Source organism: Zonotrichia albicollis, chromosome 3 (assembly GCF_047830755.1).
Source record: "Zonotrichia albicollis isolate bZonAlb1 chromosome 3, bZonAlb1.hap1, whole genome shotgun sequence".
NCBI lineage: Eukaryota > Metazoa > Chordata > Aves > Passeriformes > Passerellidae > Zonotrichia > Zonotrichia albicollis.
In genome coordinates, this window is record NC_133821.1 from 63,853,199 (window position 1) to 63,877,709 (window position 24,511).

At 39.8% G+C, this 24,511-nt stretch overlaps 1 protein-coding gene across 4 annotated transcripts in view; it reads left to right on the forward strand.

Moving 5' to 3' along the window:
* Positions 1 to 24,511, forward strand: part of PHACTR2 (phosphatase and actin regulator 2) — a 135,794-nt gene that overhangs the window by 83,015 nt on the left and 28,268 nt on the right. For 3 of the 4 annotated variants that reach the window (XM_014269302.3, XM_005490252.2, XM_074537664.1), the window contains exons 2-5: positions 3,214 to 3,381; positions 10,360 to 10,440; positions 13,251 to 13,409; positions 23,412 to 23,645. In XM_014269302.3, coding sequence (XP_014124777.2) covers positions 3,214 to 3,381; positions 10,360 to 10,440; positions 13,251 to 13,409; positions 23,412 to 23,645 — 642 coding nt within the window. The remainder of the gene's footprint in view (positions 1 to 3,213; positions 3,382 to 10,359; positions 10,441 to 13,250; positions 13,410 to 23,411; positions 23,646 to 24,511) is intronic. The other variant, XM_014269303.3, reaches the window with a different exon arrangement.

The following is a 24,511-nucleotide window of genomic DNA, read 5'->3' on the forward strand; positions in this document are numbered from 1 at the left end:
TTTTAAAAAATGGTCTTGCTGCATTTTGATCACAAGGCCTGGAACCAGCAGAAACACAGTTTAGTTTAAAATAATTGATATTAGACCTGCTTGAAATGATCTGGTGGGTCATTCTTCTCTTGCATTTTGCTCTTACGAAGTTAGTTGTAAGTACTTATCTGAAAAAAGCGTTAGTGTGTGCCAGGGCTGACGTCTTAGTTTTGAAGTGTACCATGCCCTGGGAAAACTGTGATGGTTTCACACGCCTGCCTCAGCCCCACAGCATCTCCGGAGATCATTCACAGCACTAAAATGTTTCTTCAGCAGCTACAGAGATCATTGCTGCTTATTGCAAGTAGCCTTCCTGGAATGAGACATGTTCAGTCATCTCTAAGCATTTGTAGGAAAGCCAGGATCATCCACAGGCTGATCTAATCTTCTCTGGCTGCCCTCAAGCTTGAGGAGAGGCTGTCCTTTTTGTACATTTCAGCTGATGACAGCCCATGTGGCACAATTCAGCTTTGCAGTGTCCCTGCTAGCCTTCTTGGCCTTTGCAGCAAGATCTCCTTGTCATGGGACATTGACATGCAGCATTCATATCCTCACTTCTTGTCCTTCTTGTGCACCCAGCTGATCCTGCAGCTGGAAAATCTTCACCTAGGGCAAATATATGGAATATGATCATATATGGTCATGTAAGCTATGCAGGTACTATAGCCAGAAATCCTAGTGTCAAACTCAATAATGTTTATTGAAGACAACGAAGTGACTCACTGGGTTTCTGAAGAAGGCAGGACTTCAAGACACTGTATATACCAATAGTAGAGTAACACAAGTCTGAAGCTCCTCTAAACCTCAGAGAGCTAAGATGTTTCTTTTCCCCTCAGTGAATATGTATAATGTTTATAATGATTAACAGAAGGTAGATAAGTTCTCTGAGGTGAAAAACACACTGCTTTATTCTTAAGTAGTACATGGCCTATAAAGCAAATCGTGTGCATCTGAAGCATCAGTTTCCTGTGGAATGTTTCAAGCAAGAGGAGTAATTGCTTTTGTAAAGATTTTTCTATAAATGCTCTGAAATATCTTTGCTAAAATTGTGGGTTTTTTTCTAAATAGCTTATTAATTGATAAAATGTGCTAGCTTGTGAATATATATGTATACACATAATATATGCACTTTTGAATATAAATAAGTTCCTTTTTTAAGATGTATTACTTAATCTTAGATTATTTCTAAAGTTAGTCTGTGATATCTGGCTATGCTTATTCCTTCTTTTCAAATACATATTTCAAATGAGGGAATTGGTGCAAGGTCCATGGATTAGTAAATTCCCAATTTTGAACACTTGTTGAACTCACTAGATAAATCATCTCCTTGCCTTTTATTGTCTGAAGGAATTAATGTTGATATCTGTTTTCAAAAGTTTCAATCTTCCGGAATAGAATTATTTTCCATGAATTTCATGTATTTGCTCAGTTTGAAGCAGACAGATTTCTGTAGCTAGGATGAATATGAATTATTTTGGAATTACCAGTTTTTCAGCAGAGGGCAGAACAAGAGCCAATGTAAATCTGTATTTCTCTGTGAGGATCTATTGGAGCCCCAATTCTCCTCCATTTCTGCTGCTAGATGAGGTTTTTGTGAAAGTGGTCTCCTGCAATGGGCAGTACTCCATGGCTCAGGAGCATTTGGAAAGATCAGTGTTCCAGTTGCAATCCCTAATTTCAGGCAAGGCACCTGTGCAGGGCTCCTTGTGCTGCCCTGTGCCTCTCTGCAAAACTGCCCACAGCCTTTGGTGATCTCATCTCTCACCTGGCTTCTCAGGGTGTGTTGGGGGGGTAGCTGCTTTATTTTAAGGCAGTCTCATTTTAAATCTCTCTGAAGTTCACCTCGTTCTCCAGGGCACACAGGTGAGGAAGTTTATCACTACTTTTCAAAGACTTCAATGAAATTATACAATGAATCTTTCTTGTCAGTACTTTATTTCAAAACATTGGAAATAAAATTTTTTGGACTCTCTCTGCATTACATCCGCTTTCTCACAGAATTTTTTTTTTTTTTAACATCCTGGATCAATCTTAAGCCTAGGACAAATATAGAATTCATTACATGTCATTTGTCTGAGAAACAGAATAATAAGATTGCACCATGATATTATGTGGCTGAATATGTATCTTTTTAGCAGTTAGGTCACAAAACCAGGCTTCAGGAAGCTATTTGGCAAACATAAAATTAAGCACTTAACAATTCTGTGCCTCATATTTTCCATCTGTAAAATGGGGACATTGGTATTTCTTTCTTTGAATAGCATTTCTGATTTAATGATCTATGATTATCATTGCTACTGTTAAGAGTGGCATCAACTCTGTTCCGAATTGGTTATAATTAGAATTTTTAGATGAATGAAAGCAATTACAGAGCCTATATGCCAGAAACAGTTAAGCCCATGATTAATTTTGTTTCTCTAAGTAATGGCAGTTACTTCGTTGCTCATAGGAGTAAAATTCAGCGCATTGGAATTGTTTGCAGGACTACAAATGGAAGGCTAATTCTTCAATAGAAATAAATAATAGTAGATTTCCACAGGACATCGTGGGATGAGTCTTAATTGGTTCACGAAACTCAAAGTTTGCTAAGTATTGGCTTTCATATCATTCAATATATTTTTGCAGTAAAGAAATCCTTCTATAAGTTTTGGCTCCGGTTCAAAAGCTTATTGTAAAATACGCTTTGTGAGTAAGAAGCCTGACTCATGGCAGGCTGTGCTGGGAAGGAGTGATTACCAGGGATATCAAACAGACCTGGTCCCATTCCACTGCCAGAACAGTTATCTTTGGAGTTTGTTTAAGAAAGGATTAATTTTACCCAAATGAAACAGTTATGTATTCACATTGCAAGGGTTTTGTTTTCAATGTGATGATAGCTAGTTATTCAACTTCACCATGGATTGGGAAAAACTCACCCAAACTTAATTTGGAAGAAATTCTCCTGTAGTGATAGAAAACCACCGGACTGTGCAAATACACCAGATGAGCATCACAAGACGCAAGTTCTGCACAGCTGCAGTTGCAGGGCTGAGAAGCTCTGAAGCCCAGGGCTGCCTTCTGGAACAGGAAAAATCCATGTTGATGCACACACAGCCTGTTGCAGTCTGGTAGTGGAGGAGTTTAGCTGTTGGTACTATTTAGTTTTCCATCCTTCAGTTATTTTTATTTCTTTTCTTTGTACAGTTGATGGTTTGGACAAGGCTTCAATTGCTAACTCAGATGGACCAGTCCCAGGATCCCAAACTCCCCCCTTCAAGAGGAAGGGCAAACTCTCCAACATTGGCAAAATCTTTAAACCTTGGAAATGGCGGAAGAAGAAGACCAGTGACAAATTCAGAGAAACATCAGCAGGTATGTCTGTGGCCCTTTGGTGGCAAAGAGTAGAAAACACTGTGATGGTTTTGCAGGGTAGTATTTGAAAAGCTCTTTGAACTTGTTAGATGGCAAAGATTATTTAGGCATGGTATTTGACATACAGAAAAACAGTTTGATCCTTGGCAAGGAAAAACCATACCTTGTTCAGCTTCTGTCTTGAACCTATCCCCTAAAATACGCGGCTGATTTGTTTACTATACATGTCGTCAAATATATTGGAAAATCTCTCTGTCCTCCGGGTAGTTTGAATTATGAGACAAACCTTGCCTTTGTGGGGACAGAAGTCTGGGGCAGAAGCAGACATAGCCATGCCCAGCAGAAGAACGAGGATCAGCTCTGCAGCCCCTGCCATCACAGAGGCTACTCTGGCCTTTCCCTTCCCCACTGACAAGGTCTGAAATCAAATGCTGTGATTGAATTATATTCTGTCTGAAAAGAGGGGTATTAAAGGCTGGGATTTAGTTGGCCAAACATAGTTGTTTGGAGCCACCTGAGATGCTCTGGGTGTCCTGGCTGCTCTCCCAAAAGGTTTGATATCATATTTGTCATCCCTCTGCAGACAGCTCCGAAACCCTGGGGCATCTGAAGTGGCTGTAGACATCCATGTTTAGAAAACTGAATTCCACCCTGCCTGTATGTGTGTGTGTGTCTTTTTGTCACTGCTCTAGCCAAAATTTCTCTACAAAAATCCCAAAATTCTGGTTTGGGATTCAAACATTTGATGTTGTGGTTTCCTAAACTTGAATCTAATTAGAGTCCAGTGAGCTTCTGTGAGCTCTCTTTAGATTCATTGTCACTGTGCAAGCCCTCTATCTACTGTCCTCCAAGGCTGTAGGCAATAAAGCCAGCTCTAGTGTCCTGAAGTGTTTTCAGTAGCTTCCCTGAACTCTTAGAGGTACACTGCTTGACATTTTAAACCCATACCGACCCCTGACAGTTACAGTAAGGAGCTCTATGGTTTGACAGCAAAACTTCTAAAACAAGCTTTTTTTACACAAAAAGGAAAAATAAGCCATTTTCTCTGGTGTCTTCATCACTCCAGATGCCAGCTGAAGTTTTGAACAGATTTCTGAGATCTTCAAATCCTTCTTTCTCTCCTTTTTCTGTTTTTTTTTTTTTTTTTTTTCATTTCCCACATCCCCTGCAACAACCCCCTCACAATTTCTTCTGTTACTGCAATTAAAAAAAAATCCCCCATCAGTCTGAAATCTCCTTCATGGCTTCCCATTTCCTTCAGCTTTCCCAGTACTTTATCATGTTGCTAAAGCAAAGTTATTTCTAGTTAATGACTCCTGAATGACTAATGCAGCTTCTCCTGGACAGGTATGTGATTTTATATGCAACAAGTTCTTCAAAGTAATGACCATTCATAAGCTATGTATACAGAGATTCCCTAAACTTTCACAACCTATTAGCATGTGTGACACTGTTATGCCATTAAATAATAACACATGTATCATTTTTCAATTATTTTTAAAAAAACTAATACCTGTACGTTCATGTTAAAGGTTGTATTTCTTATGTTGTACTGTCTTTCTTCTGAGGGCCTGAATCCAGTCTTGCAAGCATGACACATCAATTCTTATAACACCAAGGCAGAGCAGGTGTTAGTATTTCTTTTACAAAAGCAGGAAATTAAACACAAAGAAATTAAGGTCAACATTTCCAAAAGTGCCTTATCCTTAGATACTCCTTCTACTTAATTTGCTGGTCTTGTTCATGATGTTGTGGTCCCTCAAGACACTGATTTGCTTTTAAACTGTGTATGGGATCATTTATGTTTGTGTATATGCTTCATGTGAGGCTGGAACTTGAATTGAGAAGTAGTTTGAATTGCATTCATCCTGCCTTAGATGGTAATTTCGGGGATGAATAAAAATAGTATTCCCTGTATTTCTTGAGGAAATAGACCCAGGACCAATGGAGACTGAGAAGAGGCACTGACGTGGCAAGCTGCCCCTTGTTGCTTGCTCAGTGACACAGCAGAAGAAACTTGCTTATCTAACTTGAGAAGGAAAGGGGAAGACATCCATTCAAAATAAAAATCCTACAGGATATCCTCTTCCTCACAGTACTCAATCAGAGGTGTATATTCATCACCAAGTGGGGGCTGTCTGTGTGCCTGCCTCTTACATGCAGGAAGCCCATTTCCTGGCCTGGGACCATGGGAGAGAGCACCATGATCCTCATTTATTGTCAGTTCCCCTAACAGGGCTGCAGCGTGGCAAATCCACATGCGGCTGAAGAAAGGGTTTCTTCTAAGACAGAATGTGGGCTATTGGAAGGAACTCTCACTACTTTCTCTGGGTTTTCAATTGGCTTTTTGAAATAGGTTCTTACTATGGCCTTGCCAGGACATGTTCCATGGAGGACTTTTTGTCTTAGGAGCAACTGGAAGATGTTCATAAGCAGCAAATACCACAGGCATCAAAAAAGGAGGGATGTTTAGATGTTAGATGTTAATATCTGTGCCAGTGTGGGAATGATGGTTGGAATTTTTCCCTTTAACAACGTGTTTTCCACACTCTATCTCAGAAAGTCTGTTCTTTGGGCACTGGCTGTAGGCTTTTTGCCTTGAGGGCTTTCAGAATCAAGGAAAAACAAACACAAAATGCCATCATCTCAAGGGTTTCTCTCCTCTGCAATGTTTTGCTGCGAAGGAAAGGACAACAGTTTGTGTCTTGGCACAAAGTAGATGCCACTTCAAAGCTTCACTGAAAAAGTATATACAGAGAGGGATCAGAAGGCAATTTTAGCTCTCACTAGGTCAGAGGAAAATTAATAATCGGAATGCTCTCAAGCTTCTCTTAGAAGAACAAAACCAAGTACTGGAGAGTATCCAGAATCCCACAGCACTCTTCAAGTCAAAGAATGGGTTTTAAGACTGCCTGAGGTTTGCAGCTGCTGACCATCACTAAGCAATCTTTTTTGTGGGGATGAGGAAGCGGGGGGAGAGAGAGAGAGTGAGAAGCTACTTTTTGAGGTAAACTGTTCCCATTATTAATGTTGTTATTATTTGTATTGGGCAAAACATCAAATGTTGGTGAAGGGCAGTAAGATTTACTGGAGTAAATGAGGGTTGCATACAATACAATAAATTTCCATCGTTTCTGATGGTTACACCTGAAGTCAGGGCAAGTTCTGCTGCTGACTGCAGCAGGGGAAGGATTTTTATGATTCTTCTGGACCATGAGACTGGAGACTGCCTGCCTGCCTCACCTCAGCCTTCTTCAGTAGGCAAGGACTTACAACCAGTTACTCTCACAGTCAGGAGTGATCTCTTTGTAAAAAATCTCAATACATACATGTACACAGAGAAATTGTTCTTTACAGTTTATCATTGCCTAAAGTTAGAAACAGTATGTTGGTGTTCATGTTGAAATTTTATATTTTTTTGACACCTTTACATATACACATGTATATTTACATCACATATATATAACAGACATGTTGAGATATAGATATATATATTCACATAGATAGATAAACATGCATTCTTATATACACGTATTGCAGAAAAGATTTGTGCTGATAGCATCAGCTGGTCACTCACCCTAATTGCACAGAGTTTTAAGAATCTCAAACCACTCTGCTGAGCTAATTACTTTTGACTACTGTTATGTTTCAGTAAGCTCTCCTAAAATGATAGAGTTACAAAGTCAAGCATTCAGAAGCCAGGAAATGTTTGAATGATGGTTCTGGGTGACAGGATGGTACAAAATACTTTTGTATTTTAAATTACACAGTAAATGTGAAATATATTGCATAATCTAAAATAACCCAAATATATTGTATAACCTGCAATAAACTATAAATTATTATGATGAGTCCAGGCTAACTCAGTATAAATAATGCCCAGTATAAGTTCCTAAGTTGACAGGCTACTCGTTCCTCTTATACAAGGGGACATATTTTTTGACACTTTGATTCAAATAAAGATTCTGCCTTTTTCTTTGTATGAATTGAAATTATGGTACTAGTAGTGAACACTAGCTTGATTTTTTAATGTTTTTTTCCATGGGGCCAATAGTGTTTAAAATATATTAGCTTTTCAAGCTGAATCAATTGAGCTTAATCAGTTTAAATAAAACCACCAATCATGGCTAGCATTTTTGAAGATGGAGAACTGGGACTTAAGCTTCTTATCTATTCACAAATTTTCTAATATGTGAAATGGAGATAGTTATGTCTCAGGGTTGTTATGAAACCTGTGTAATTTATGAAATGCTTTGAGGTTTTTTAGTTGAAGTGTAAGAGGTTCCTGCCTTTTAATGACAATTTTCATTTCCCATGATAATTAATTCAATACAATTGTTAATTCAGTGTTGTAGAACTGAAAAAAATATATCATCCTGAAAACTAGGGAGACATTGATGGGGCAAGGTCTGATCCAATGTTCTTAACTTGATGGAAAAAGCATTGTTGTTTTCAAGTGGCATTGAATTGTCCCATAGATGTGTGAGCGATCACCTCATTTCACAGTCCCCAAGAAAAGAGATGTAAAAAGGAAGCAGAGAGGGAAAAAAAAGAGTGTAAATTAAATAATATTTGTAATGCTGAAATACTAATAAAATAATATTTAGAGTGCCGGCAACAAAATAAGTATAAAGTGCATGTGTAAGGTGCTCATCTTTCAGGGCTGTGTCAAAGGACATTTCACCCTGCTTGTGAGTGCACCTGCTCTCTAGAAAGACCAAGACACTCCATCCATGCCTGCCCACATGGTGCTCTGTCTCCATGATCCCCCACCTCTCTTAAAACAATCTTTGTGGGACTGCTCCCCTACATGAAAATCTCTTTGCAAGCCTAGGGTGTGTTCCTGTGCCAATGTGTGTGACAAGGCACATGCTTTAAAATATGCAGGGGAGAAACTGGAAGAGCTTGTGAGTAATTTATGTGTGGGACCCAAGGCAGCCTAACTGATCAGAGTTCAGGCTACCACACTCTCCCCAGGGAGGCTGGCTGTACTGGGAGTCTGCAGCCACGCTCATGGGCTCCTTTGTGCTGTCACATGTGAATGTTGCAGAGCTCTGACCTTTAATGGACAGATCCCTCAAAGTACCTGAGTATATAGACACAGACTTAATGCCAGCTTACTTTCTTGAGCAAGCAAGGCTTGCATTTGTGAGCTCTTGATCTCACAGGCATGAGTAGCTGGAGCTGGACTGGTTAAAATGTTTACTCCCTTCAGCTCCTCTGCCAGGAGTTGGTGCTGTTTTGATGAGGAAATGCATCCTGTGTTGAGAAGCTGCTGAATCCCTCCACTTTGCAGTGTGATAAATAAACCTGGGACTGTAACTTTGGGGAGCACAGAATCTGAGAGGACTTCTTGCAAGAGTGTGTAACGATAGAGTAAGGGGAAATGGCTTTAAACTGGAAGAGGGTGGGTTTAGGTTAGATATTAGGAAGAAATTTTTTACTTTGAGGATGGTAAGGCAGTGAACAGGTGGCCCAGAGTTGTTGTGGATGCCCCATTGCTGTAGGCACTCAAGACCAGGTTGGATGGGTCTTTAAGCACCCTGGCTTAGTGGAAGGTGTCCCTGCCCATGGCAGAGGGGTTGGAATGAGATGGTTTAAGTTCCCTTCCAGCTGAAACCCAAATTCTATCATTCTGTTCAACCATCCCCTTCACTGATGGAGAAGGAGAGTGGGAAGCTGTCAGCAGTGGTGCCTTCAGGCACCTCAGGTCAGCCAGTCTGGTTGTGTCAGCAGCTGAGCATCTGCTGCTGGGAAAGGTGTTTTGCTGGGCATGAAGGGCAGCTTTTTCCAAAGAGCCAAAATACCTTTCTCCCTGCCTTCCCAGGAGCCTGTCAGTCCTCTGTATGACTGAGCCACTCCAGCTGGGCTGGCACAAGTGAGATTAAACACTGCACAAGGTATTATCACTCTGCATACAGCAATTAGAGTGACCCTAGAGAGTGTTTGAATTGGTTAATGAGACAAATAACCCTATCCCATAGCATTAATAGGATGAAGTCCAGCACAGCTGGACTTCACCACATGCTCTCAGCTTGAGGTCCAAATGTCACATGGATTTTGATGTCTGTATGAAAACAGAATCAAGATGGGAAAGTGTGACACTGCCTTTTCCTAATAGGCGAGATAGGACTTTACCAGTGATGCTCACATTTTGTGAACATTATGCACCATGGTCCCGTGGATCATTGCAATAATCTCCCAGATCACTGCATCAGTTAGGGAATGGGATGCTATGTGGAGATATTCTATTCTAACATCTGTAAATACTTTTCCCTATAAAACTATTAGGCATTTTTCCCATGGGAAATAAACATAATAATTAGAATGCTTCATGCCACAGTCTTGGGGTTTTTGTGTATGAGGTTGTTGGGGGTTTTTTTTACCTAAAAACAGGATGCTGTATTTTTTTCCATGAAAGTCAACCAGCATCAATCGATGAGCGTGTTACTTCCTTTTAGAACACAACTTTCTGGCTTCTGTTAAAGGTTGTTTCTGTTTACATCTCTTTTTTTTCCCTTTAAACAGCTTGCATGTCACAAGAGCTACTCTGTGAGTTGCTTTCTCTGAGCAGGATTTGTGTCTCGCTACTCAAAATCTGTACAAAGCAGATGAAGATATCTCCAGCTGAGCTACTTGGTCTAGTCAGTGGGGAAAATGGACTTTTACATGTTAAATGCCTATGCTAGGATGAGTTCAATTTCACCCTGAAAGCACCTTTTCCCATTGACCATAAAAGAAGCCTCAAGGAGACTTGCTGAGCAGAAGATATTGGATCTTATGAGTCCCCACTTCCTGTGCCTGAAATTGCAGGGCAATATTTTCAGCAACTGTCCAAGAAAACCCAGACCACTTCTTCTGCAGAACCGGAGGAAACAAGAGTTCTCTTTCTATAAAATAAAAATAGTTCTCTACATTTTTTTCACAATCATCAGCAGTATGAGAATAAATCTATTCTTAACTGTGCTTTTTCTTTAGTGTTGGAAAGGAAGATTTCGACAAGACAAAGCAGAGAGGAGCTGATAAGAAGGGGAGTGCTGAAGGAAATGCCTGAGCAAGGTGATAACATATTAACTAGAATTCAGCTACTGAGCACTAAACATGTATGAAAAAGCCACTGTTGCATTGTTTCCTTGTAGTATAAATAGGTATGAGGAGACCAACTGAGAAGTGTGAGAGGTAATTTGGGCCAGCTGACTACTGAAGTTAAGGGATTTGTGTTCTGTAACTGCTTCTGCCACTGGTGCCCCAGCTGACCTCTGGTCATATCCTGAAATATTTTAATGCTCCCTGTAAATAATGTGACTTCTGTGGCTCCTGCCTATTGTTTGCCAGAATTTTTTTCCAATTAGTAATAAATCTATTTTTGAGTCAAGGTCTGCTGTCTAAAGCCACTAGAATATAAAATGAGATATTTTTACTGAAAAATTAGGGGCTTTAGAACCCAGAAAAATCAATATAATACATTTCAGGTAGCAAAAAGTACCAGTGCTGGGATTATATGGATCCAACAGCTATCACACAGGCCGCAATCACTAATGGTACCAGCATAAAACAGTGGGCAAGAAATCACTTGTTTCAAAATGCTCTAATGTTTAGTATCTGGCATTAGTCAGAATTTACCTTTTGAAAAGCATGAGTAAGCCAAGGTAGATACCTCTATGCTACATCCAATTATGTTTCTAGTGGTATTCTCTCTAATATTCTTCATCTTTTATAAATATAGATCAAATAAAAGTCAAGCGAGTGAAATAATTTTCTGTAGCTTAAATTAAACCATTTGTCATTTCATCACGGAGTGTAAGAACTCCACATTTTCCAAAAAATAATTTTCTCCTAGAAATTGTATTTTTCTGTGTGATTTGAAGAGTCAGTGAAGTATCAGTGTGTATGGGTGGTATCATACCCATAGATACTCAGCAGTAAAGGGTCTGTTTGTTGATGTGTGACATCCCCTGTCCGTACAGAGTTTGGCTCATTATCAGACTATGACATTCAGCATGGCTGGCTTCTGCACTTGTCTCTGCTACTGTCATTGTCTTAAAACAAGATTTGTAAACTCTTCATACCTCAGTTTGTCCATCTGTGGCTTTGTTGTGGGTTTCGCCACGTGGTTTACTGGGGCCCTATGTGACCTTGTCCTTTGAAGGTTGTAAATTGTAATTACACTGGGAACAGTTAATGAAATGTGGTAACTTCTCTGGTTGGTTACAGTCTGAACATAAATACTACAATTTGTGATAAAATTATGAATACTTTGGTCATCAGTGTCCTTGACCCTCTCTTCCATTCTTAAAGGAAATGAGACTTTGAGTTCCTTACAGGGATTGAGCAAAATGAGAAAAGGATATAAGTATGAACAATTTTCTCTTCTCCCTCTCATATCAATCTGGTCTGTGTTATCTTCATCACATTGTGCTTCATGTTTGATGAAAATCGTAATTTTTAAGGACATTTTGAAAGAATATGGGGTTAGTTTGAAGGTGCTAAAAATAGAGAGGTAGGAAAGACAGCTGAGGAGTGTGAAGGTAGTTAGAAGGAATGGCTACGAGGATGAAAGCTAAAAGTGGAAATTACATGGAGACTTGAGAAGTGAGAGGTAAGAAATGTGAAGAAGTGACAGCGTTTCACATGGAGTGAAGAAGAATGAAGCGGAAAGTGGCAAGTGCCACTTGGAGGCAGGAGGTGTTTGAGAAGCAAGCCGTGAATACGAGGTGGCAGTGTCATATGTGGAGGTGGAGGGGAAAGAGTGGATTTCAGAAACCCTGGAAGAGAGAAGCTGAAGAAACTGAATGTTGCAGTTAAGGTAAGTGCAAGTGTCAGCTGTAGTAAATTAGACAAAGTTAGGAAGGCAGAACTCTTCTTTTACAAATCAAGTCGATGTTAGTGTGCAGAAGGTAATGAAATAATCACCTGAGTGGGGGTGCCCAAGGTGGCAGGACAGAGGCTGCATAATTGTGTTGAAACCAGAGAAGTGCCAAACATCCAGGTCTGATAACACACAGCAAGGAAGAGAAGTGGAATTGCCACAGTTAGTGAAGAATCAATGGGAGGAATCAGAAGAGATGCCATGTAGATTTGCTTGCTTTCTGTATTGACAGCAAGAGAATCCTGCAGAAAGAAATAACCAGTGAAGAAAATCAGCAGCAATTTTAAAGTGCATGGAATAGAGAAAGCTGTAAGCCAGCAAGAATAGCACTTTTCAGCAATATAGAGACAAATAGGGAAATAAGTTTTTTTCAGAATCAGGAAAATTATGAAGCTGATCTAGTCTGGGTAAGTGAGTAAAGTATCATCAGAGCTGAGAAAGAATTTGACTTGTAGAATTTAATTATGATATGATGTGTGATACAGGAAGACTTCACCTTGGTTCTTAAGACTGGATGATGTCTTTGTGGCATATTTTTATGAAGGAAATGGGCACATATATTCTGAGAAGTTCTGTCCAAATTCCTGGCTTATTTACATGCACCACAGTAGTTCTGCAGCTCTGCCCCCCCATTGTCCATTTTTGGAACATGCTGGAATATGTTACAGCTTTGTTGTGGTCCACGCACACATTTCCTTGCTGTGTAAACCAAACTGCAGGGATAAGAGAGCAGAACACTCATGAAAGACATGAAGGAGAAAGCCAGCATGGACTTCCAAGCCTGCTGCTGCAGAGGTGTCTACCCAAAGAACATGAAAGCCTGTAGAGTTTCTTTACAGAGTTACTTTCCAGAGCAGATCTACAGCCTGATGTTTCACGGTTCAGTAAGTCTTTCTGCTTTTCTTCCACAGAAGCTTGAAAGCAGAGGGATGCTGCGTGTTGTAAGTAGGTGCTAAGTAAGTAGTTAAACTGGGCAATGACTCTTTAATTTTCATTTCAGATGGTGATGTAACAGTAAATTTTGAAACTTCAAATGGACACACCGTAGCCATTGGTGAAGAAACCATACAGGAAGAAAATGTGGTAAAAGCCAGTGGAAATAATGGCACTTTATCAGAGAAAGCATCAGCATCAGAAGGAAAAAAAGAAGATCAGAAAGGTAAATTAAAGTATTCTTCACAGATTGTTTTTTGCATACTTTAAATATTAACATGTTCTTCCACTAGCACCTATACATGCTGTGAGTTCTGTCCTGCCACAAGGATGCCAGCAGAACCTGCTGAGAAGACTTGTGAAACACCAGTATTCCCTCACTGGTAGGCATGCCTTTTCCTGTGCATGTGGTAAGGCAGTAAGGAGAAGCATGATCTGAACATCACCGTGCATGCAGGGAGGTTCACTTTCTCAATTCACTGTGGGCCTTTCCTTGTAGCCATGGCCAAGCTTTGGTGTCAGGGTTTCCTCTTATGAAAGAGCACACTGAGTGCATATGCATCACCTTGCAGCATCATTGTAGATGTGGCTCATGGGTTGGATGTTCAAAAGTGTTTAAGTCACTTGAAAACCATCTACCATTCTGAAAGTAAGTTCAGCAACTCATTCCAATTGGTTTTCATGGAACCTTAAACACTTGCAGTCCAGCACTTCACACACATTCAAGGGGCTGTGTCACTCCTGCAAACAGAAACTAGGCATTTATGGAAAATACACTTTATAGGGTTTTCTATAGATTAATTGTAGTAAATACTGGTTAATATTTAGCAGTCCCAGTGTCCATCCTAATTTTGCTACCTTTACTCAGATCTAAATGAGTTTGACTCGTAAAGAAAATATGATTAGTATGGAATCACAGGATTTGAATCAATTTTATTTTCTTTCTCTACTCTCTTGAATAATGCACCACTTCTTTCCCCTGTCTAAAAGTGTTCTTAACCAGTATTTCATTTATTGGATTTTCCTAGCAGAAAGATACAAAAGATCAAGACCTTCATGGCTGGCTGAAGCCATGGAGGCAGGACAGAACAGCCTTTCCAATGTCTTCTATTAAACTCTACCTAGTGATGAATGATCCTCTGGAGGTTGAGAGGGTCAGTTCAGCTGACAGAAAAATCTGAATTCTTCTCAGAGCTACGTAAATCACTTCACTATTTAAAAAGTGGATAGATGTGCAAGGAGAATCTTATGAGATTTCTAGTACTTCCGGTCTCCCAACAAGGCAGAAATACAAGATTAGCCTTTGTCATGACATTTAAATGCGTCTTTCTTTTGGTGCCAACTAGAACCAGATGTGTATTGGGTCAGGGGAAAAGAGTTATAAAAGCCATGGAAAACTCCTTTAAAATGGTTTAGTTTAACTTTGGGGTTAGATCAGACCACTTATTATTTTGTGCATCACTAAATACAGCCTTTTGGAACTGTCAGGACTTGGAAGTTTTCCTAAGGTACAGTTTATTATTTTAGAAATACACATTTCTAACTGTGTTGAAATCCCCTCTAGCTGACTTTGCAGAATGTCAGAACTCCAGTGAAGCAGGAGAGGTCCAATATCCATTTCAACTTCTTATTAGACTCTGCACTTTCTATATATTGTTTTGACCATATGGGGAGAAATTAAGAATGATTGCTGTACAGGAGGAGATTCAGTACAAAAGAAGTATAGCTATCACTCCAATCCCTCTCAGAAAGTTTAGAATATATGGAGAAAAAAAAAAAAAAGAGCAAAACTGGTATTCTAGGCTTCATTGAATCTCAGTATGAGCATCCAGAAGATGCAAATCCCTTAAAGCATACTTTCCTCTTACACCAAAACATTAAGTTCTGTGAGGAGTTAACATCTTGAGTCCCCTGAAACAAAAGGAGGTAGATTTATTGCAGAGAATACTCTCCCCACAAAAGTTGTTAAGGATCAATTCCGCGCATCAGAAAGGTTACAGGTTACACTGTAAACCCAGTAAAGCCACCCCATGGTCATTGTGAGCACACTTCAGTTATTCTTTATTTATATATAGCACACTAGGCAAGAAGGTGAGCCAGCCTGCTGAACTCAGAGGAAGAGTAAGGCCCACAGCATCTCACCTGACAGGTTAATCCTGGGTGATTTTTTTATGGCACATGCAGTAGGTTTGCATTACACCCACACCCACTGGCAGAGCAAGGAATCCAAAGCTGCAGAGTGGAGGTTTGCTAATGCTCACTGAGCACCAAAATCAGAGCTGAAGCAGGAATACTCTTCTGCTAGGACCAAAAAATGTGCTGATGCTTCAGATCACAGCCCTCCATCATGAGAACTGCCATAGGTGGATTGAACACTAGCTGCCAGTCAGGAGTAATGGCTGCAAGTTCATCTTCCGTGAGGCTAATGTAAGGCTTCCAAAGTCATGAACTCAGGTGTAAGTCTTGAAGGAAGATGTGTACACCTACCACGTTTGTAAGAACCAAAGACAGGATTAATTTCTGCTGCTTAGTAGCACAGTGTTGTGCTGCATTTCCAAATCCCAGTGAATCAAAGTTTGCCAAAAAATGCATCTCAGCCTTGTGAAGTTATAAGGTTATTTTAAAATGCTCTTAAGAAATGGTGGTGGTCTTTATTGCCCTCTTGTTCAACTGGGTCTTGGAAATGGCCTTCTCATATAGATGTGATGACTACAGGAGCCAGAAGCTTAAAAAGAGCACATGGTACAGGCACGTTGTGATAGTATGATGAGAGCTGGCAGGAACAGGTTGTAGAATGTGGAATATATTAGGAGTTAAAACAGGTTAAAGGAGGAAAGTTTTTTCACCATGAGTTATGGAAATACAGTATCCACAGGGCAAACAATAGGCTCAGCCATGCATATAAAAATGAGTAAAGCAGAAACAAGTGAAGAAGACAGCCCCTGAAAGCTGTTCCCCTTGCTGCCAGGCAGTTCCATAAGCTGTGTACCCGTCTGCTGCCTATCCGCTCACAGCTGCCTTTTATATGTGGTGAAAAGTTCTCTTGGGCAATTTAATAGTGTAACTGTTACTCTTTGTAGTAATGATGACAGTCATACAAGCAGGGTGTTTAAAAGAAAATTTCCTTTATTGCAGGATGATTAGAAACAAGTGACAGTTTAACATAAAGCAGCTAATTGATGGATAAAGCTTTGCTATTGAAAATCAGATAAATCTTTTTCTGAGATCATTTATTCATGTTGTGCTTGCACTGGGTTGACTTCTAAATTCTATGGTTTGACTAAGGAAAGCCACTAGCATCTTTAGCAGAAAATAAGAGCTAAACTAGAGCTATTTTATCTGTGAGCCTTGCAAGGGATACAGAGCAGCAAGTGGACAGACAGTAATGTCAAAAGACACTCTGGGTGTCTGGGCAGCAGACTGAAATCTCCCACTGTGTCTGGGCTCCTGAGCTCCTGAGCCATTGCATTGGGCTGTAGGATCCCCAGCACTGCCCAGAGCTCCATGTTACAGGGGGAGTCTGAGCATTGCAAAGGGGATCCCAGGAAGGGGATCTTTGCCTCCTGCCCCCCTATAGCAGTGTTGGACGAGATCAAAAGCCACATCAGTAGAATAGGTGTCAAAATTGTCCCTGTTTCCCTCCCTGGATGTCAGGACATGGTGTGGTGATGCAGCATGCCTGCTGCACGTGGTAAAGCTTCCAGGTACTGTGTCAGAGATGCTTTTCTCCTTTCAGCCCTCCCAAGATGTCTCTGGCACAGAGATGCACGAGAGAACCCCTTATTTGTATCTGAGTTCAGTTTGTAAACTTCAGTCAAAATGTAAAAATGAGTAACATTTTTGTCGGAGCAAGCTAAATCTTTTAATGATTCTTGCAGATGGTTCCAGATTTCATAGTTAGCTTGGGCTTGAAGAAGTGAAAGGCTCAATGACCATCAGCAAGATACTGCCTGGAAAAAATAGTAAGAAGTTGTGTTTTGCATACCATCAGTCAGGTGTGTTAGGTGCTGTTTTGATAAATAATTGCATTGCAGAAAGCCAGAGCTCTGTTACAGGTGCTGTGGGTGACATGGGGCATAAGCTTCTGGAATGTTCCTGGGACATTTGCAGGAGATCAATCTTCTCAGGTTTCCTCATCTCTGAAGTAAACATGGGTAAAGGAAACAGTTTTTAGTCCTGTTTCCAAATGAATTGTTGGGCTACATGTGCATATTTTTTCCCCAAGAGGTTAAGTCTCATATGAGAGCTGGAAAAGGTTCCAGGCCTTAGTAGGTTGGGTTTACAGGTTCTTTCCTCTATATTTTGTCTGCACTCCTTAAGTCTACCGATAAATTTAATATTCTCTTATGGGTAACCAAAGGAAAGAAGGTTGGAGGCAGAAACTGTGGTCTTACAACCATGCATAGTTGCTTTCTAATGCTTAGTTTGTCTACCAAGGAAGGTTCTTCAAAGTCTAATTTTCTAGGTTCCTTTTCTCAGAGATCTTTTCTTTATTTCCTCAAAGCAGAACAGAAGCTGTTTGAATATAAAGTAGTAACCCTCATCTTCCAGGGTCTCAGACAAGAGCCTGCTTTGTCTCAGAAGATTAAACCTTCAAACCAGCCACTGTGAGAAACTGGGAAGACTTTCATCTCTCTTGTGTGCCTTGCTGGATTCCTGCACTCCTGAGCTCTGTAGATCATTGATATGAGCAGCATACAGAAAAGGCTCTGGACTTTTTTACCTGACTCCCTAAGAATCTCTCACTCCAGCTGAGCTATTTGCTGGGTAAAACCAGTTCTTCTAAGAGTAGTATATCTTCAATTCATCACCTGAACTATGTAAATGAGGCTGAATCCAAGTATTCTTAAAAGGAAGGCTATTCTAGATAAAGCTGTGTTTGGCCAGAGCCTGTCACTAAGTCAGCAGGGCTGGCTCATGCTGGTAGAGTAATGAGAGTGGCACAGGCTTTCACCAAAAAAATGAGTGCCTAAAGAAAGCTCCTGACTTGTAAAGCTGGTTTGTTTGTTTCAGTTTTTTTTTTCTTTTATAGGAAACACATCCTAATGTGGCTGCAGAATTAAGATTGTGTACATTTTTTTTGAAACTAACTATTCAATTATTTATGTCTATCTCTCATACTTTCTGTATCTCTCATACAGAAAGCATGAGAGAATGTAGAAACCTACATGCCTTCCACCTTCCAAGATTCTCACAGATCAGCTGAATGTGTCTTAGGCATTCTCTTTTTTTTAGCAGCTTACTTCTTACACAAAGATTGAGCAGTTAAAAAATGTAGAATGATAGTCTGGGGTTTTTTTTTAACCTTTTTTATTGTGAAACTAATGCAAAATACCTGAATGTGGTTGCTTTAGGTGAGATGTTACACCTGTCCCTTTCTCCCCTCTCCTGTTTTCTACCGTCTCTGTTATAAGGCCTCTTGCTCTTGGTGTTGTTGAAATTATGGAGTCAGTAAGATCTACAAGTCTGCAGAAGTGCAGATCTGCTTATCCATCTTCAAGAAAGATGAATTGAAAACTGCAGAGAGAGCTGCAAACAGCATTGTGAGACAGCTGCCCTGGTTCAGTGTAGCAAAACAGAGCCTAAGAGAGCCAGAGTGCATTAGATGAATGTTTCAAGTTGGTAAACAGCCAGGAGAGAGCATGGCTAAAGGACAATGCTGGCACAGGTAGAAAGGAATAAACAGTGCCTTGAAATACAGTTAGAGTGGAAATTAAAGGAAGCTTTCTAACAATTAGAATGGGTCTCTTCTTGAACAAAATTTTATTAGCAATAGCAGGAACAAAAAATGGAGCTGGTTAAACCTCAGGTTTATGAAAGGATTTGTCTGAATTGACCACCTGCATCAGCACAATCAATGAGTCCAAAAAAGTGACAAAAGACACCTTGTCTTGTCCTGTGTCCCATGTTCCTGACTGACAGCTTCCTGGATTTTGATTAATCAAAATGTAGTTCTCTGCATAGTCTGGAAAGGAAACTCACAATCTGCAAAACTCTTACAGAGTTTCATTGTGCAGGGAGTCATCCTGCAGAAGACGGCAAACACTTTATTTCCAGCTTTTATTTTACATAGTGTTTCTCCAATGTGTTGTGTTTATCCTCCAGGAGGAGGGTGCTTTGCAGTTGATGGAGATCATACACTGGTGCTGCAGCAGTGCTGCTTTTCTGTGAGGTAACTCCATGGCACTGCTCGAGCTGTACCAACAAAAATACCAGTGCTGTAGGACAAAATCCTCGTGTTCCTTAGAAGTTCACAGAAGCAAAGAAAAAATTGTTGTATTTTACAACCTATCCTCTGAAAGTATGCCCAGCATTTTCATAGGTTCATTTGGTCCAGAATTTGCAAAAGGTCCCACTTTTAGTTTACAAAATAAGTAATTTGATTTTCTAGTGCATGTGGCACACTGGCATCTCTCTGAAAGTCTTTCAGATTTGAGTCCCCACAAGATCTGTTGTACACTGAGTAATTTGTAATTCTGACCATCATTTAGGTGGTTACATGAGAACAGAGTTTTGTTAAGAGTCTGACCCCAATCACCATTTCTGGAAACAAGAAAATCTGGTCTGAAAGTGAGGTTTGTTGAAAATCTGGCCTTTGGAAAGTTTATTCTAAACATAAACATATCATCAATCCAAATGCTTAATGAGATATTAACATTTGCTTTCCTGTTAAAGATGTAATTTATAAGCAAGTTGCTTCTACAGCAGATATTTCCACCAAGGCAGCAATGGATAAAAGATATTCCTATCTGATGTGTTTCAGAGACTTTTTGTTAAAAGGTCAGTTCTTGATGAACAGATGTCTAAATTAAGAAAAACAACAGCAATAAAAGTGTGTTGCAGCTGGTACTTAGGTACCTGGGGGACTGGTTTGAACAAATAGATGGGTCTGAACTGATTCAGATGCCCCCTTGTTTTGGCAAAAGAAAGAGCAGGCATGAAGAGCAAGGGTCCATGTTCAAGCAGAATCATGTTAGGGAGGTACAATTACAACATAATTGTATCTGTAATCATTTACAGACATCAGACCATCTCTGTCACTGTTCAAGATCAAGCCCCTGTTGCAGTTATTAGTTATTTATATTACTACAGTGTTACTGTATATACCAGACATTTATTCCAGCATCTTACATAGATGCAGAAAACCACAAGAATTTTCCAATGGATTTGCAGTAAAAGAAAGAACACTATGATTAGGCACTGGAAAACAAGAGGACACCAGACCAGGATAAAAAGCACAATAATGGCAGCCTAAATATCATCAGCTTTGGCACCAAAGCAGAGGGGAGTTTAAGGGAGGACAGTCAGTGAACATTCACAAAGCCTGAGAGTTAGCAGAGGAAAAGCAATGAAAAGCATCTGCTTCACACTTGACTTGTCACTGTCAAAAGCTGATATAATGGACTGGTCAGGTAGGAACTGGAAATCTCTGTCTCAAGTAAATGGGAAACTGTACCATGGGCAAAATCAGACTGACAATGAGATTAAAAAAAATGGAGCTTACAAAGATAAAAGCAACAAAGCCAATAAGATGCCAGGAGGAACAATATGGTCAAAGACAATAATCTTCACCACAGATTTCGTCCTGGCTGTGAGTAAGAAGGTTTGCTGTAATCAAGGGGACAGTCAAGACTGGATGAGAGGTGTAACTGTCTGAGCAAGTAGGATGCAGCTGTGCAGGAGTCTGCCAGTCTTTGGAATGAGGTACATAACAGTATGAAAAGAGCTGTCTTAGACAAAGGTAGGGTTCCAGTAATGGCAAAGCATTTCTGTTAAAATAAATGCTATATCAACTGCCAGTTTTAATCACAGATGAAGTCTGCAAGCAGGAACTTTCATGTGAATGAACTGCTACGGATTTGGTTTTCATTAATAGTTTTTAGTTATTTGTCTACAGAAAAATTGAAAATTATAGGTTGTCAGTAGGATATGTTTATTTGCAACTAAATAAACCTTTAGCCTTATATTTTATTTTGTACCTTTTTTTCCTGATTCAGAAGATAAATTCTGATATACATTATTTAATCAGTTATATAGTTTAGTGTGGATTGACTGTATTACTTTAGAATATGGTGAATGCTTTATGAGTTTTTCTAGGTTATCATTCTTTTTTTAACATTTTCTCTACTAATGACAAAACACAGTAAAGGTATATAATTAAACAATTTTAAAATTCTTTCTTACTAGTAAGTAAAATTTTAGCATTTATGGATCTTTAGTTAATACATACATATAGCAAAGAATTGTTTACACTTGTATTATTTCTGATCATCATGTCCTTCAGGATCTTCAAAATACAAAATCATATCTTCTCTTGCCCTGTTTATTATTAGTGGACTTCAAATTTTAAAATGTCTTGCTTTTTCAGAATTATATCACCATTTCAACTTTGAATGAAGGTAGGTAGAATTTCACAAGGAGACTTTTTGCTGTAAAAGGAGGTCAAAATGTAACAAATAAGGATGTTTATTTCTCCATCCAAAGTCTTTCTGTGGAAAACAAAGAGATGGTACAAGAATCTGTTCTCAAAAAAAACCTATTTGAAAGTTGTGAAAGGTTTCTATGAGATGGTCTTTTCAAAGCTTTAGCAAAAGCATGTTAGTTTATAATAGACTGGAAATGAAGGAGGAAGACACTGGACAGTTAATTCCTTCAGCTCATGAAGACACGTGTGCATGTTGCTTATAATGACTGCAGGTGATGCATTAGGTTCATGTTAACAAGCCTTAAGCTAGAAGTTGGAAAGGCTTTGTTTCTGAGAGGAAGAATGTCTTTGTTGTCTAGCACATTATTTGTTTTTTCATCTACTAATCTTAAAATTAAAATGTGTTGCTTACATCTTGGGAATCTTTAACATGGGAAAGAAGAGAGATGAGAAAGTCCATTTAATGTGTGTGAAGACTGAGGCTCAAATAGGAACATAATGCAAGAAATTAAATGGTTTTCTCTTGAGTGATAGAAGAGATTGTTAAAAGTCTCTTCAGTATTATCTTGTGTCCTTTCTTCCTCAATCACAGTTTTCAGTAACATGCAAACAAAGTCTATATGATTCTGATGGAATGCTCTTGCTTCTATAATATCCCTTTTCAGAAAGGTTTGGGAAGGTTATCTTGAGACAAAATGGGCATAGAATTGGTTTAGTTGAATAGATAAAGATTCCCATCTGGAACTTCAGCTCTTCCACCTGGGAGCACCACGTTTTACAGCCATAGTGATCATGTTGCAAAATCATACATTCACTTTAAATGACTCACCTACATTGACATTACAACTGGCATTAGGCATGCACTTTTTAAATTAATTTCATGGTCATCCCCACCTACCCTGCTTTGGTTGGCAGGCTACAAACAAACCAGGGGGTTTTTTTTGGAAGAAACTAAGTCAAAAGATGCACTCAGGAACTTGTACTCCCTCCACCACTAATCATGTAATCTACAGAACTAGCCTGAAGTAAGTCCAAATCCTGAAATGCAGATTGTGGCTATTGGGTCCTCAGTGCTACCTCTTTCACTCTGCAGAGCCATTCCTGTTGCAAAGCACAATTTAGATAAAGACCAAATTCCTGCTGACTAATGAACTCTAGACTCTTGAAAGTGCAGTTGTGTAACAAAGAACCTGCAGGAGGGGAGAGCCTTTCCATGCCAAATGATAACCTATCTTATTTAGCTTCATTTGTTTCTGAAGAGTAAAAATACTCTGAGGGAGTTACCCAAAATAAAGCTGCTAAGAGCAAACAATATGCAGCTCAGAAGAATGAATTGCTCCCGGGGAAAATTGGGAAAATTTCCACTGCATAGCCATGTGCAAGCCTGTGGCTGGGATAACGGCCCTGTTCACATTCAGGTTCGCATGAATCTGAGTTTTACAAACTGTTGTTCTTAGGGTGGCTAGGCTTGAAAAGAAGCTGAGGAGATTTGTTAGAGAAGTAAATAGCATTCCCTCATTTAGTTTTAAGTCAGCACTTTAGTTTGGGATACTGAATATAAGGGAAGATCATTGGAGGTCTAGTCTGAGCAGAGTTCCAGGTAAATATTTTCCATGAGAAGATCCTGGGTTGAGGTGAACAGTAACTTTCTTCTGAGGTAATACTGCCTTAAGAGACAGATGAAGTCTCTCCTGATTCCCAAGAGCTCAAGCAGCAGAAGTAGTCACTGTTGTGAAGCTTGCTGTTGGATTTACGTGGTGTATGTTTTTGTCAGTTGGCTTCTGTTCACTTTCTTACCCATAGAGAGCACTGGTCACTGCCCAGAAATTCCGGCATCCCATGCTCCACCACTACCTAAGCCTAAGCCTAAACCTAAAAAAGCTCCGCTACCACCAAAAAATGCCACTGCCGCTTCCACCGCCAGCAGCCATAAGGGTAACGAAGCACCTCACGCTAAAAAAAAGGGAAAGGCTCCTGCTAAGCAGCCTCCTCTCCCACCACCCAAGCCAACGGGTGCCAGTGCAAATCGAGAAGCTGGTGAGTACTGCCCAGCAGTGCAGCTGCCGTGGGTGCATGTGCATGGGGCTGCTTGGCTTGGTGACTCGTGCCTTTGGACAGAGCGGTGTTACTGAGGAGCATGGGTGGGTGTTTGCAGAGAGCTTCCTGCTGGCCTCTGCTTCTGCTGGCCACAAACACCCCAGACAACACACAGACCCCCTCGCTGTTGAGTGAACCCATGTACAACGCCGAGCACAGCAGAGACAACAATGAATTCCCAGTTCAAGTGTGAAAGCTGCAAAAAATTCCCAGAGAAACGGCTCAAGAATAAGCAGGATAGAAGGTGACTTCTGAAACCAAGCAGGTTACCCCTAAGTAAAACTAATTTGGTATGACTGTAACTTTCTACTGAAAGTATCAACTATTCTAGTTAATTTGACAATATGACAAGATCACAAAGAAGTTAAGAATAAAATCATTGAAGCATCTTAAAAGATTGCTGAATAGCAGTTGGTTTAGCTGACCAAAAAAAATGACACCATTAGAAATGACCAGGCTTCCCTCAGGTGCTGTGATTCTAACTACATACTGGAAATGGAAAATATCACTCATCAGGCACAAAGCATGTGTTTATCACCACACTATTACATCAAAATTCAGCAGTGATGCAAGATTTAAGATTACAGGTGGATGCTCTTAAGGTACTGATTTTGAGTTTGAATGGTTGCAGTGGAGACAATGACCATAATTAAAACATCCACACATACTTTGAACACAAGCAGTATTGTGATTAATGGGCTCCATATATGTATTGGCAAATTTATACAAGCCCTGTATTTTCATTCTCTGTCTTTCAAAGCCCTTCAGTCCCTCCAGTTTTCTCTGCAAGTATTTCTCTTCACAGC